Source organism: Daucus carota, chromosome 9 (assembly GCF_001625215.2).
Source record: "Daucus carota subsp. sativus chromosome 9, DH1 v3.0, whole genome shotgun sequence".
Lineage (NCBI taxonomy): Eukaryota > Viridiplantae > Streptophyta > Magnoliopsida > Apiales > Apiaceae > Daucus > Daucus carota.
This window is the reverse complement of record NC_030389.2, coordinates 11,078,232-11,092,792: the sequence shown is the minus strand read 5'-3', so window position 1 is coordinate 11,092,792 and position 14,561 is coordinate 11,078,232. Positions and strand designations below refer to the sequence as shown.

At 32.8% G+C, this 14,561-nt stretch overlaps 2 protein-coding genes across 2 annotated transcripts; one reads left to right on the top strand and one right to left on the bottom strand.

Moving 5' to 3' along the window:
• Positions 1–7,333: 7,333 nt before the first annotated feature.
• LOC108201255 (uncharacterized) lies at positions 7,334–9,208 on the top strand. The gene has a single exon (XM_017369548.2). The coding sequence runs from the start codon at positions 7,334–7,336 to the stop codon at positions 9,206–9,208; it is 1,875 nt and encodes a 624-aa protein (XP_017225037.2).
• A 1,046-nt stretch (positions 9,209–10,254) lies between these two features.
• On the bottom strand, positions 10,255–12,825 carry LOC108200853 (xyloglucan endotransglucosylase protein 2). The gene is made up of 4 exons (XM_017369115.2): positions 12,373–12,825; positions 12,186–12,286; positions 11,647–11,840; positions 10,255–10,861 (listed from the first exon to the last, which is right to left on the bottom strand). Exons 1-4 carry the CDS (start codon positions 12,563–12,565, stop codon positions 10,462–10,464), a joined length of 888 nt encoding a protein of 295 aa, XP_017224604.1. The 5' UTR covers positions 12,566–12,825; the 3' UTR covers positions 10,255–10,461.
• Positions 12,826–14,561: the final 1,736 nt, after the last annotated feature.

The following is a 14,561-nucleotide window of genomic DNA, read 5'->3' as shown; positions in this document are numbered from 1 at the left end:
GGCCATCTAATTTGGGATAGAGGGAGTAATGAATCGCAGATGGATTATAGAGATTCGGGATACAAGTATAAACAGAATGAACTCATCAAATCAAACATGCAACTAACTGATGATCCATGTATTACAATTATTATACAATAAACGATATGACAACTATAATATCGAACTTTAACATGCTGCAGAGATTTTGATCCTCTTTTTATATATCGGTAATCATCAGATATCCATATATTTCATCAATAATGACATTATAAGTTTTAATATAATAACATAAAAAAAATAATGCATATTTAATTAATTGTGTTAGGAGTAATACATATAAAATTTATATATAAATCTTTGAAAATTATAATACATGTAATCATACATTCTAAATTGCATAAAAGTATGGTTTTAAAAATCCGTAATTAGTCGTGATTAATTATCTATTAATCTTTGTGATATAATTCACTCAACTGATTAAATATCAGATTATTCAATTAATTTCTAATTAATCTTTATTTCATATATTTAATCTGATTTCGGTTTTTTACACCACTGCATAGAAATAATATAGAAAGAATTTGTGCAAGGAGTAAAAAATATTAGAAATATATTTATTAGCTCTGTCTTATTGTCATTAAATGGTAGGAGAGCATTGAATGATGCACATAAAATAATAATGGTAGCGAGTGAAAACTGGATAGACAGTACATGTACATGCATGTTGTTTAAATGAATAATGATGATGTGTATATCCCGTCTGTTTACAGAGTGGACTCCTCAGTTTAGCTTACACCGAGGCACGTGATCTGTTACACCTTACAACTGCCATTTATTATCACAATGTTTTTCGTAACATTTACTTGTGAATAATAATCGGGGCAGGGGTTTTGTGGGAAAGGTGACGAGAGATTTGAGCGAGGAGAAGATGGATTGGAGAGGAAAGAGATAAAGATGCAGCAAGATGAGCTAGGGAAACATGCAACATGCAGAAAGTTAATGGCGTATACGTGAATATCTCAACAGCAAGCCAGCCCTTGTGTTGAGATTGGCAGGTGTGGAACTACAAGGCCACCCTGAATTTCATGAATAGTGCATCCTGTTGGAAGTTTTACATGGATACTTCCATACTTCCAAATCATACAAGTTTGGTGATTTTGGACCACAATTTAATATGCATCGATAGTTTCACAATTTAATTAAAACTTTTTCTCTAATAATAAAAGGGTTTGTCTAGTGTGTGCTCATGAGCACACAATATACACCAAAATTGATGATTTTGGTGGATTTTGATTGGTGGACTTGATATAAATGCAGGGGGGACATCTTTATTTATGATTAGGTGACCAATAAAAATGCACCAAACTCACAGGTTATTGTGTGCTCATGGGTACACCATAGAAAAACCGATAATAAAAATTTAAATAAAACTTTTGAAAACAGAGTTTACAAATAGGCACAGAAATCGGAAATCGGAGATAATCGATTGATCTACCGAGGATTAATCGAATATCTGGGATTAATCGGAAGGACTAAGTTGAGTGAAAATCGGATGCATTTTAATATTACAACATTATTTAATATTTAATTATTATTGTATTGGTTATTTATTAATAAATATATCTTTACTATATTATAAATCTGTTCATATTTAAAATGATATAATATTTTAATTTTAATAAATTATTGTATATATTTCGATTAAGAAAAACTTATATGGATTAATCGGATTTCAAAAATCGAATCGGTCGGCAAAATTAAAAAGGATTAATTGAAAACTAATCAATTAAATCAGAGATTTTCAGAACATTGCAAATAAGTGATTAATGTGCTTAAAATTATGTATACAAAATTAACTCATTCATATAATTTAACATCAGGAGCGCGTATTGAGAAGATTATTTCACATATTCGCGTATTGAGAAGATTATTTCACAAATTTAAATAGTGAACTACATTTCATTGTGTTATTAGATGTGCAAGATTACTTTTACGGAGAAACAAAAAATGAAAACGCGTAGTTGGTTTATTTCTATTGCAACTAGCTTTATAGCCCGTGCGAGGCACGGGCATGCTCTAAACATTTCTATATTTGAGTTTATGCGGGTTTTTTGTATGTTTTGAAAATGTAATGCAGAAACGGCAAAAAAAAACATCTATCAAAGTGGATTAAAAAAGATCACCACAAACCAGTTACCTGGATGATGTCTTCGAAAGAAAATTAGCGGAGAACTGATGATATTATATACTATACTGTGAAATAATCTTATCGACAACTAAACCTCAACTACACTAAATCAAATCAGCATGATTAGAAACATTAACATTCATGCATGCAATCCTTAACATTCATGCATATGAAAATTCATGAAACAATTACCCATTATTGTAATTATGTGTGCATAGTCTTTTTGACAAAATAACTTGTATAATCTATTAAGAAATATGAGAACTACTTTATATTAATTCTTTACTAATCATAACATATAACTACAGTTGCCTAACTACATCATATCAATTTTTTACTAATCATAACATATAACTCGAAATGCCTTTAACTATTGTATATTGGTTCATTCTTTGGTTTGAGTGCATTACCTCGATGAATTAGATAATTTCTTTAGTAATCATAACATATCACTTGAGTTGCTTAACTACATTAGATCAATTTTTTACTAATCATATAATTCGAGTTGCCTTAATTCTAACTAAATCAAATTAGCATGATCAGAACCCTTAACATTCATGCATGAAACCCTCAACATTCATGCGTATGAAAATTCATAAAAGATTTACCCATTATTGTAATATTATGTGTGCGTAGTCTTTTTGACAAGATACAATAACTTATCTATTAAGAAATACGATAACTACATTAGATAAATTCTTTACTAATCATAACATATAACTCGAGTTGTTTAACTCATTAGATCAATTCTTTATTAATCATAACATATAACTCGAGTTGTCTTTAACTACCGTATGTTGGTTCACTCTTTGATCAAAGTGCATTAGTTTGATGAATTAGATAAATTCTAACTAATCATAACATATAACTCGAGTTGCCTAAAATCAATTCTTTACTAATCATAACCTATAACTTGAGTTGCCTAACCGTATATTGGTTCACTCTTTGCTTTGAGTGCATTAACTTGGTGAATTCCTCGTAAAGAATATTTTTATTTTGAATATGTAGTTATTCATAATTAATAATGTATAATGATTGATGAAATGAATGATATTTATGAGCATTTTACAAATATTTTAAGGACACATTCATTCAAAAGTATTTATTTATAATAATGTATTAGAATTTAGATATTATTATTAACAAATATTATTCATGTATTTATTAGTAATTATCAATGTATAATAATTGATGAAATGATCTAATGATAACAGAATTACTATTGTTAGTATTTGTTAGATACTTCTCTGTCCTAAAATAAGTGTCGCTTTGACTTTTTTCGCGTAATTTTAAATGTAAAAAAAAATACTTTTACACATTATTTTTCAAATTTTCTTTTTCTGAATAAAAATATAGATGTTAAACTTTTATTCACGAAAAGAAAATTTCAAAAATAATATGTCGAAGTATGTTTTTTTGCACCTTAAATTACGTGAAAAAGTCAAAATAACACTTATTTTGGGACAGAGAGAGTATTAAGGAGGATATAATAATTAGATGTAATTAATAACATATATTAAATATGTAGTTATTAGTAGTTAATAATGTATAATGATTGATGAGATGAAAATTACTCCTTCTGTTTTTTTTTATTTGATACTTTGACTTTGGGCACACTTTTAAGTGTTTTGACCAGATAGTTAGAAATATTATTTTTAAAATTTTCTTTCTCTGAATGAAAATATACAACTAAACCTTTTATTCACAAAAATAATAACTTTTACTACCGGGTCAATCATCGAATGAAGTGTGCCAAAAAGTCAAAACGTTAAATAAAAAAAAACAGAGGGATTATTAGTATTTGCTAGGAATTCCCTCCGTCCCCTAGATAGTATACACTGAGGGACGCAGACGCGAACGTGGCACCACCTTTAATGCTCTTGCAAAGTGTAGTTGTGTAATTTTTTTTAAAAAAGTTTCTTTTTCTGAATTAAAGTTTGGATGTTAAATTTTTATTTAGGAAAAAAATCCTCAAAAATAAGTTACGGAACTATATTTTATATATTTTATAAGAGTATTGAAACGCGTGTCAAGCAGTTGAAAATAAATATATAGAATTAAATGGGACAAAGGGTGTATTAATTAAGACATAATAATTAGATATAATCAATGACATATATTAGATATGTAGTTATTACGTAGTAATTAATAATGTGTAATAAATCAAATGAAATAATTATTAGTGTAGATATTAATAGGGATATTAATAATTAAATTGGCTCACCAAAACCCATGTTGTAGTACATAAAAGATTTACCCATTATTGTAATATTATGTGTGCATAGTCTTTTTGACAAGATACAATAACTTATCTATTAAGAAATACGATAACTACATTAGATAAATTCTTTACTAATCATAACATATAACTCGAGTTGTTTAACTCATTAGATCAATTCTTTATTAATCATAACATATAACTCGAGTTGTCTTTAACTACCATATGTTGGTTCACTCTTTGATCAAAGTGCATTAGTTTGATGAATTAGATAAATTCTAACTAATCATAACATATAACTCGAGTTGCCTAAAATCAATTCTTTACTAATCATAACCTATAACTTGAGTTGCCTAACCGTATATTGGTTCACTCTTTGCTTTGAGTGCATTAACTTGGTGAATTCCTCGCAAAGAATATTTTTATTTTGAATATGTAGTTATTCATAATTAATAATGTATAATGATTGATGAAATGAATGATATTTATGAGCATTTTACAAATATTTTAAGGACACATTCATTCAAAAGTATTTATTTATAATAATGTATTAGAATTTAGATATTATAATTAACAAATATTATTCATGTATATATTAGTAATTATCAATGTATAATAATTGATGAAATGATCTAATGATAACAGAATTACTATTGTTAGTATTTGTTAGATACTCCTATGTCCTAAAATAAGTGTCGCTTTGACTTTTTTCGCGTAATTTTAAATGTAAAAAAAATACTTTTACACATTATTTTTCAAATTTTCTTTTTCTGAATAAAAATATAGATGTTAAACTTTTATTCAGGAAAAGAAAATTTCAAAAATAATATGTCGAAGTATGTTTTTTTTGCACCTTAAATTACGTGAAAAAGTCAAAATAACACTTATTTTGGGACATAGAGAGTATTAAGGAGGATATAATAATTAGATGTAATTAATAACATATATTAAATATGTAGTAATTAGTAGTTAATAATGTATAATGATTGATGAGATGAAAATTACTCTTTCTGTTTTTTTTTTATTTGATACTTTGACTTTGGGCACACTTTTAAGTGTTTTGACCAGGTAGTTAGAAATATTATTTTCAAAATTTTCTTTCTCTGAATAAAAATATACAACTAAACCTTTTATTCACAAAAATAATAACTTTTACTACCGGGTCAATCATCTAAAGAAGTGTGCCAAAAAGTCAAAACGTCAAATAAAAAAACAGAGGGATTATTAGTATTTGCTAGGAATTCCCTCCGTCCCCCTAGATAGTATACACTGAGGGACGCAGACGCGAACGTGGCACCACCTTTAATGCTCTTGCAAAGTGTAGTTGTGTAATTTTTTTCAAAAAAATTTCTTTTTCTGAATTAAAGTTTGGATGTTAAATTTTTATTTAGGAAAAAAATCCTAAAAATAAGTTACGGAACTATATTTTATATATTTTATAAGAGTATTGAAATGCGTGTCAAGCAGTTGAAAATAAATGTATAGAATTAAATGGGACAAAGGGTGTATTAATTAAGACATAATAATTAGATATAATCAATGACATATATTAGATATGTAGTTATTACGTAGTAATTAATAATGTGTAATAAATTGCTTGAAAATAAATGTATAGAATTAAATGGGACAAAGGGTGTATTAATTAAGACATAATAATTAGATATAATCAATGACATATATTAGATATGTAGTTATTACGTAGTAATTAATAATGTGTAATAAATCAAATGAAATAATTATTAGTGTAGATATTAATAGGGATATTAATGATTAAATTGGCTCACCAAAACCCGGGATATAAGAGCAACTCCAAGGCATTAGACCTCTTAGGTAAAAGTGTTTATGTGGCACCTACATGGCATCTATGTGGCACATTTTAGACACTACAAGAAAAACCGGCTATTTTTGACCGGTTATTTTTGACCGCCTTATTTTTGACCGAACGCGGTCAAATATAAGGTCAAACTCGCATGCCACCAAGTCAAGGCTAAAATTGACCGATTAATTTTGACTGCCTCATAATTTTGACCGTTTGCGGTCAAAATAAGATTTCGGTCAAATTTAGTCGGTCAATTTTAAATGGTGGGCCCCGAAAAAAATGGAGGGAAAGTTCCCGCCAAACTTTAATTCGATGACGTCATTAAAATTGACCGCTCGCGGTCAATTTTGCCTGCGGTCGAAATTATTATCTAGGCGGGAATTTTCCCGCACAAAGTTTCAAAAATATGCGAAAACTATTTTTGACCGGATGCGGTCCAAATAATAAAATTGACCGCCGTCAGTCACTTTTAGTTCGGTCGAAATTATTTGTTAGGCGGGATTTTTCCCGCACAAAGTTTTAAAAAAAACTGAAATGTAGTTTTGACTGAAATTGGTCAAAATTATTAAATTGACCGGTTCCAGTCGTTGTTAACTTTTGACCGCTGTCAGTCATATATATAAAATTGACCGTCTGCGGTCAGTTTTATTATTTTGACCGAAAGCGGTCAATTTTAACCTTCCCAGATTGAAAACCTACTGCTCTCTTCCTTTCACGCCGCTTTCCCTTTTTTTTTGTTTGTTTCCCTTTCTCTCTTCTATTCTCCATTTTCCACCATTTCTCTTTTTTATGCCATCATATATATCATATTCTTCTCATCAAATCTTTGAGATCATCAAGTAAGTATCACATTCTAGTATTTAAATTTTACTAGTTTTTTTCCTTTAAATAATGTAAATTCAATACCAAATTATGATAGCTATATAAGTTAAATTGTGTTTCCTAAATTTGTTAAATTAGTGTAGAGTGTTGTTTTTGAACTTGGTATGAATGTTTAATGTTACTCATGTATGATGAAATTAGTATAGGTGTGTGTATTAGTATACATTTTAGGGTATGAGTTAATTAGAATTTTGTGATTTTATTTTATTTCCATTTATATTTGAATTGTGTGTATATTTTGTAGATGACATCCGATCGTAGTTGGGTTGGTCGTAGTCGATACAATGAGTTAAAGTATATAACGGAAGAATACAAGAATGGTGTGGATAGTTTTCTTAAATTTGCTTGTGATAATCTTAAAGATGAAGATGAAGGGCTTATTAGATGTCCATGTCAAAAGTGTAAAAATAGGTATTTCAAAGATTCTAGTGGTGTGAAAGTTGATTTGTATCTTCATGGGATTATGCAATGGTATACCAAATGGGATTTACATGGGGAGAAGGATATGCCCCGAGTTGAAGTTGGAATGAGTTCCGGTTGTAATGATGATGATGACATGTATGATGCTCATAACATGCTAAGAGATTTTGCAGATGCAAATAGATATTTTGAGAATTTTGAGGAGGAACCAAATGCCGATGCCAAAGAATTTTACAATATGGTGAATGATGCCTCTGAACCAATCTATCCAAATAACAAGGATTACACAAGATTGTCATTTGTAAACAAGCTACTACATTTCAAGAACAAGCATCATTGTAGTAATAATGGCTTCGATGAGTTACTTTGCCTTATTGGATCGGTGTTACCCGATGGTCACAAACTTCCCAAGAGCTATTATGAGGTGCGAAAGATGATATCGGGATTGCATATGGGATATGAAAAAATTGATGCTTGTGAAAATGATTGCATGTTATTTTACAAGGAAGACATCAACAAGACACATTGTGATATATGTTATACAAGCCGATACAAGGAGCAAAAGGATCCAAAGAAGAAGAAGATCGCACGAAAGATCTTGCGCTACTTTCCTCTCACCCAAAGGTTGCAACGCTTGTTTATGGCTGAGAAGACAGCTGAGTGTATGAGGTGGCACCACAACAGAGTTGTAGTTGAAGGCCAGTTATCTCACCCCGCTGATGGTGATGAGTGGAAGCATTTTGATAGTAGATTCCCGCACTTTTCAAAGGAGATTCGAAATGTTAGACTTGGCCTTTCCACTGATGGATTTGACCCATTTCGTGATGCACATGCAAGGGAATATACAGTGTGGCCTGTGGTGGTTGTGGTGTACAACCTTCCTCCATCTATGTGCACGAAGGCTCCATACATGTTCATGCCTCTTCTCATTCCTGGACCGAGTGATCCTACAAAAGATCTTCATGTTTATCTTCGACCATTGATTGATGAATTGAAACTATTGTGGCACACCGGGGTGGAAACATATGATAGATTCTCACGTACCAATTTCATGATGAAGGCAACACTAATGTGGACAATCAGTGACTTTCCCGCACTTGCCATGCTTAGTGGATGGTCAACTAAAGGCAAGTTGTCTTGTCCAGTTTGTATGGGAGAAGTTAAAGCCACTCAACTGAAACATGGTGGTAAACCTAGCTTTTATGGCACTGCTCGATATTTCTTGGACCAAGATGATCCACTTAGAAGAAGTACAAAGTTTGGTAGAACTAAGGCACTATCAGTCACATATCGACATTCTGGAATAATAGCAAAGACAATGTGCGAGCAGATACAGTTTCCCCCTCCAGGAAAGACATCCTGGAGAAAACCCAGGGATTATGGTGTGACACATAATTGGACTCACTTTTCGCCATTTTTTGAGCTCCCTTATTGGGAGACACTTAGACTTCGTCATTGCATTGATGTCATGCACACTGAGAAAAATGTTTTTGACAACATATTCTGCACATTGATTAATGACAAGAAGAAGTCGAAAGACAACTTGAAGGCAAGACGTGATTGCATGGAATTGGGAATACATCGTGAGTTGTGGATAAAAGAGGATGGCACAATACCAAGCGCGCCATACGTGCTTTCTAGAGATCAACTCCATTTGTTGTTCAGGTGGATTTCTAAGCTTCAACCTCCTGACGGGTAATTTTAATGATAAATTTGGCTGTTTTCGGTCGAATTAAACTTATTATATTTGAACGAATCCCGTCAAAATTATAAATTTGACCACTCAAGAGCAGTCAAAATTATAAATTTGACCACCCAACAGCAGTCAAAATTATAAATTTGACCCCTCAACAGCAGTCAAAATTATAAATTTGACAACCCAACAGCAGTCAAAATTATAAATTTGACCACCCCAACATCAGTCAATTATATAAATTTGACTGACATACTAGTCAAAAATATAAAATTGACCAATTGAAATAAGTGGTCAAATTTATAAATATGACTGGATATAAGTGGTCAAAAAAATAAATTTGACTGAGTTGGTCAAAATAATTTAAAAATAGGCGGGATTTTTGAATTTTCGTGAAAATTTGAAGTGCGAACATACCAGGCAAAACTGACCGCAAACGGTCGAAATTGCCGGTCAATTTTAACCGGTCAAAATTAACCGGTCACTTTTATCCGGTCAAAATTAACTATTTTTGACCGGAAATGACTAAAATCCACTACGCTAAGACTGACCACCGTTTCCGGTCAAAATTAATTAAATTCGACCGAACCCGGTCAATTTTAACTAAAATTGACCGAAAATGGCAGTCAATTTTACCCGTTTTTCTAGTAGTGAGACAATAGGTAAAAATTCTACACTCCAACCATGACCCCTTAGCAAAAAAATATAGATAACTAAAATTCGGGTTGCTACATTTGTAAAACATCTAAAGCTATTATGTATAATTTTAGATAATATAATTATACATAATACCATTGGAGTGAAACTAGAACTTCTTAGCTATAATTTTAGATGATTATTTATATATCATATTATAGCTAACAAATATAAATAAGACCCTTGGAGATGCTCTTAATGATTAAATTGGCTCACCAAAACCCATGTTGTAGTATTATATATATAATAGATTTAGAAGGCTCCAACTATTTCGGGAAAATAAAGAATAAGTATTTCCGTCATAAGTCAATGAGCGCCGCACATCCGTCATAAGTTATCCGTTGTAAATGGCTCAGTTTCTTGCAGTGATGTGAGACTATTATTGGAGTAATTTATACAGAAAATATAGTGCCCCAGAATCCAGAGGAAGAATTGTGGAGCGTACTTAAGAATTCCAAGAAAAAGACAGCATACAACATTCATCGATCATTTAAGCATATGTTGCAGAGGAACAGAATTGCAAAGCCTTGTGTTAGCATGACTCAGGCTCACAACTGATGAAACTACGCGTCGCGGTCTCTTTTGCATTCTGGAGCCATTTTAGGGAACCTCACTCGATCAGTACAATAATTGTAGATTGTGAATCTCTTCCGAACCCATTTGAGGCGACGATACTGATAAGCATCGAGGTCTTGATATGCCTTCTGATCCCACCAATGCTTTCCCCGAGTAGCACAATATTTGGCATTCACCGACGACTCGCATCCGTCTATGTGAAAGCCCTTGTAGGAGGCGACGAAGGGCGCCTTGGACCAGTCTGTCTTCTCCAGACCTCCCCTTGTTGCCCAATCATCGGCGTTCCACAAGCTTGAGTATAGTTTCATGGGTTGATTGAACGGGAACTTGACTCCCAAGTCTTTGCTGTTTTTGAACACTCTTATGGGAATGTCATCAACGAAGAACCTGCAAGGTCACAGAAAACATCAATGAATCAGATAGCATCATTCACCGATCCTGACAAAAAAATAATAGAAATCTTAACATAAAAACTCTAAATTTCTATTTCCAACGTCCGTCTACTGATTTTTGATTGTTGGATGAATATATAGCGGTCAGGATTATAACATTTTTTCAATACGTCCAACATTTTTTAACCGCCGGACGAGAACTCGTTGAGCGCTTTTAACCACTGAACGAGGTCATTTTCCTGAACATATTAAAAATTTCTTATAATTCTAATCCTGGCCGCTAAATATTCATCAAACAATTATGAATCGGTAAGTTATATGACCTGTGCGGGCAAGCGACTGCGTGATAGACCCGATATATAAAAGGACCGAAGATTCTACACTTAAAATGAATTTGACATTATTAGACAAAATGCTTCTTGTGTTGACTTCCATACATAACATGGGATAACTCCACTTAAAATGTCTCGGTATCAGACATTTTATATAAGTAACTAGTGATTTGAGATTCTGAAAGATTAATAAATCTCCCATCTATCCATCATATGCAAACACATGATGGGGACAAAACTATATATTCACCAATTTGTTTGATTCCTCTCCAATTAGCTTATATTCAAAGGAAGAGGAAGATCATGTGATACAAACAAACAAATTATTATGTTTACATGTGATGCTTTATTTGGCTGTGTGCATGTAAAGCTGCACGATATAAGCTCCTATATTTCCTTGTAAGATATGTAAAAAGTTCAAATTCAAATCATATTCAGACAAACTTACACAATCTGGTGGAGATTCCACAAAATAGAGTAAGAATGGTAAGCTTTGGTGGGATCAAACCAGAGGAAAATCCTCTGCTCACGGTCACCTTTTCCACCGGTGAAGACATTAGTCTGTAGTATATATGGCTGCCCAGATCTGTTGCCCAAGAACTCGAAATCTACCTCATCATGCTCTGAGTTTTGCGACGATAGCTGCCAATGAAATTGAAATACATTATTTGCATGAAGTTTTCACTCACAAATAATAATAGTAGCTACAGGGTACCGACCTAAGATCTATTAGCATGACATACTATTGGAACATATATTATATATGGTTCGTGTTTGTCTTCGAGTGACAAAAACCGCTAAAAGATGAATTCCAATCAAACTATGGAATAGAAACAAAGATACTAAGGGTCTGAGGAAAGTAACATGTACGTATGTACTCTGAGTCCTTAAATTTCTATATATTAAGCATACGGAACTAACCTTAAATGAAAAATTTACAGAAATATATAGTAAATTAGAGAATGGAATTTGGAATGTGAAACTCACATAAAAAGCAGTAACAGTGCCTGCAGAATCTCCGGGAACCATCTTTATATGCATGCTAAACTGCCCAAAAAGATAGGATCCCTTGGACTGAAATCCAGTGCCTGAGAACCACAAGTACAGATTTAAAAAAATCCACAAAAGTTGGAATAAATCTTTAGTAATAAAATGAAAAGAGAATGTTAAGTACCAGTGTATTTGTCAAGAAGAAGCTGAATCTCATTACCACCGTTGAAGTACTTAATATGATCTAAAGCCCACGTAGGAACATAGTTTCTACCAAATGGCACATTCACTGCCTTCTTTGGGGTTGCCCCCATTGCCATTCCACTAGCCACTAGTAATACAACTACATACACACCAACTTTACAAGAAAAAACCATTTCAAGCCTTTCTTAGTTCTGCTATCGCAGGATTCGACAATGATCCTTTAGTTACGATACAGTATGTACCTATATTGTAGTTTTGGTTCATGTAAATTTGTAGAATTATAGGGAATTAAGGAGAGGAAATGAGAGAGCTTGGTGCTGAGATGAGATGGGTAGAGCTGCAACTGTAGTAGAGCAATTTATAGGCCTAAGTACAGACGTGGGCTGGACAGTTTGAGTAGGATATTAGGTTTTCAGTTTGAGTTGCTAATTTAGTACGTTGTGGTGTGGGCGTGTGCCTTGTTTCTTACCTTTATTTTATGATGCTTTCGATCAACTTCACCTCTTTCCTTTTTCTTTTTTATGTGCAGTTTCTTGCAAGGTCAACGACTCAATGGTGTTACTACCAGATTGGAATCTTCACTTGCATCGATTCTTTCATTAGTTATTGCATGCCAAATTAACAACATAAACTTACGAGTCAACCATCCTTTTTCACAATGATGCAAGATACTTTCTCCATATACAATTCTGTACGCCAAGCATTTTCCTTATCTAAAATATATTTGATAAAATTTCCATTTAAATACAATAAATTTACGATATTTTACACACGCATACGTGAGGAGTCGAACTCTCAACCTCCCGCAACGGGAGACATGCAACTTATTTACGTATAAAAGAACAGCCATCACTAAACCAGTAAGAACATTCGAAGACTTCTTGGCATATAAATTATCATTGGCTTATGTTTTGCTGAATTATCATTCCATTTTGTACTTAAATTTGAATTATTAAGATTTGGATTGACAAAAAGAATATTGAGATTGGGAAAGATTTATAGAACATGACATGATGCATCATAAACTCATTAAAATTATGATCGGATGACTGTTAAACCTATATATACAGATCAGACAATTTATATATTGCAGATGTCGAATAAATATCGCGTCAACGATATGGCAATGTCGAATAAATATCTTCAACTCTCAATTGCTGTGCATGGACGATGGACCATGGTGTATAATAATCCATTACCATAATAATATATAATCAATTAATAAATTATATTATTAAATAAAATCGATTATTTTCAATTTTGATATCCAAACACTACAAGAAAACAGGGCATTCCCGACCGCAAAAATCGGTTGGAAATGACTCAATTCGGTCGGTTTTGAGGTCATTTCCGACCGATTACCGACCGATGGGGTTGGTCCCTTAAAAACGGGTCAGAAATGTGGTCTCGCTGACGCGGCGTCCATGTCAGCTGAGAAAAAGCAAGGGAATGGGGCCCACCCATCTTCCATCTTCTCCACTATTTACTAGTTTTTTGTTCATCAATAAAAGCGAGTGTTGCTTAAACCTCGAAGATTCCAATCGAGTTTTATTCTCGGATCTGTTTCGGATTTGAGTTTGGGCTTGATTGCTTTCTGAATAAATCAGATCTTTTGAAATCAAAGATCCGATTGTGTTTTCCCGTCTCGCCTTTTGGCGTGTTGATTTAGTACCCCATTCTTGGGTGATTCTGCGTTGATATGTCGTTCTGTGTTATCAATGAGAATGATTGTGATGGAGTTTTGGGAGATCTGGCTTATCGCATCATTAATACTTTCGGCATGTCTATAGCTGGCTTCCGGCATGTAGATAGCTGGGGTATGCTTGGAACGGTGGCGATCGCATGTGCTCACCTTTCACAAATTATAGTTGTTCATTATTCGAGGACCCTTGTTCCTCATTGCTTAGTTTTTACAACTGAGTCGTCTGAACACCGCAACAGCCATGGAACTATTGTGAAGGTCAGTTGTGAAGCTACCATTTTCGGGATTGATGTAGGCTGGATTACTCGAGAAGCCTTTGTATTCATTTTCAATTTCAAGAATCCTTGGATTCAGTTTGTTAAGCAGTCTGGAAACAATGCGGCTATTTGTTTAGCTCGTTTTATTGTTTATCAACCTGATTGCATTGTTAGTTGGGGAGTTATCCCGACTAGACTTGTTTTAATTTA

Coding starts and splice junctions, on each gene's coding strand:
- LOC108200853 (XM_017369115.2), bottom strand. CDS start 12,565: ATGGTTTTTTCTTGTAAAGTTGGTGTGTATGTAGTTGTATTACTAGTG. Junction 12,287..12,372: donor TCTTCTTGACAAATACACTG/GTACTTAACATT, acceptor TGTGGTTCTCAG/GCACTGGATTTCAGTCCAAG. Junction 10,862..11,646: donor TGGAATCTCCACCAGATTGT/GTAAGTTTGTCT, acceptor GTGACCTTGCAG/GTTCTTCGTTGATGACATTC.
- LOC108201255 (XM_017369548.2), top strand. CDS start 7,334: ATGACATCCGATCGTAGTTGGGTTGGTCGTAGTCGATACAATGAGTTA.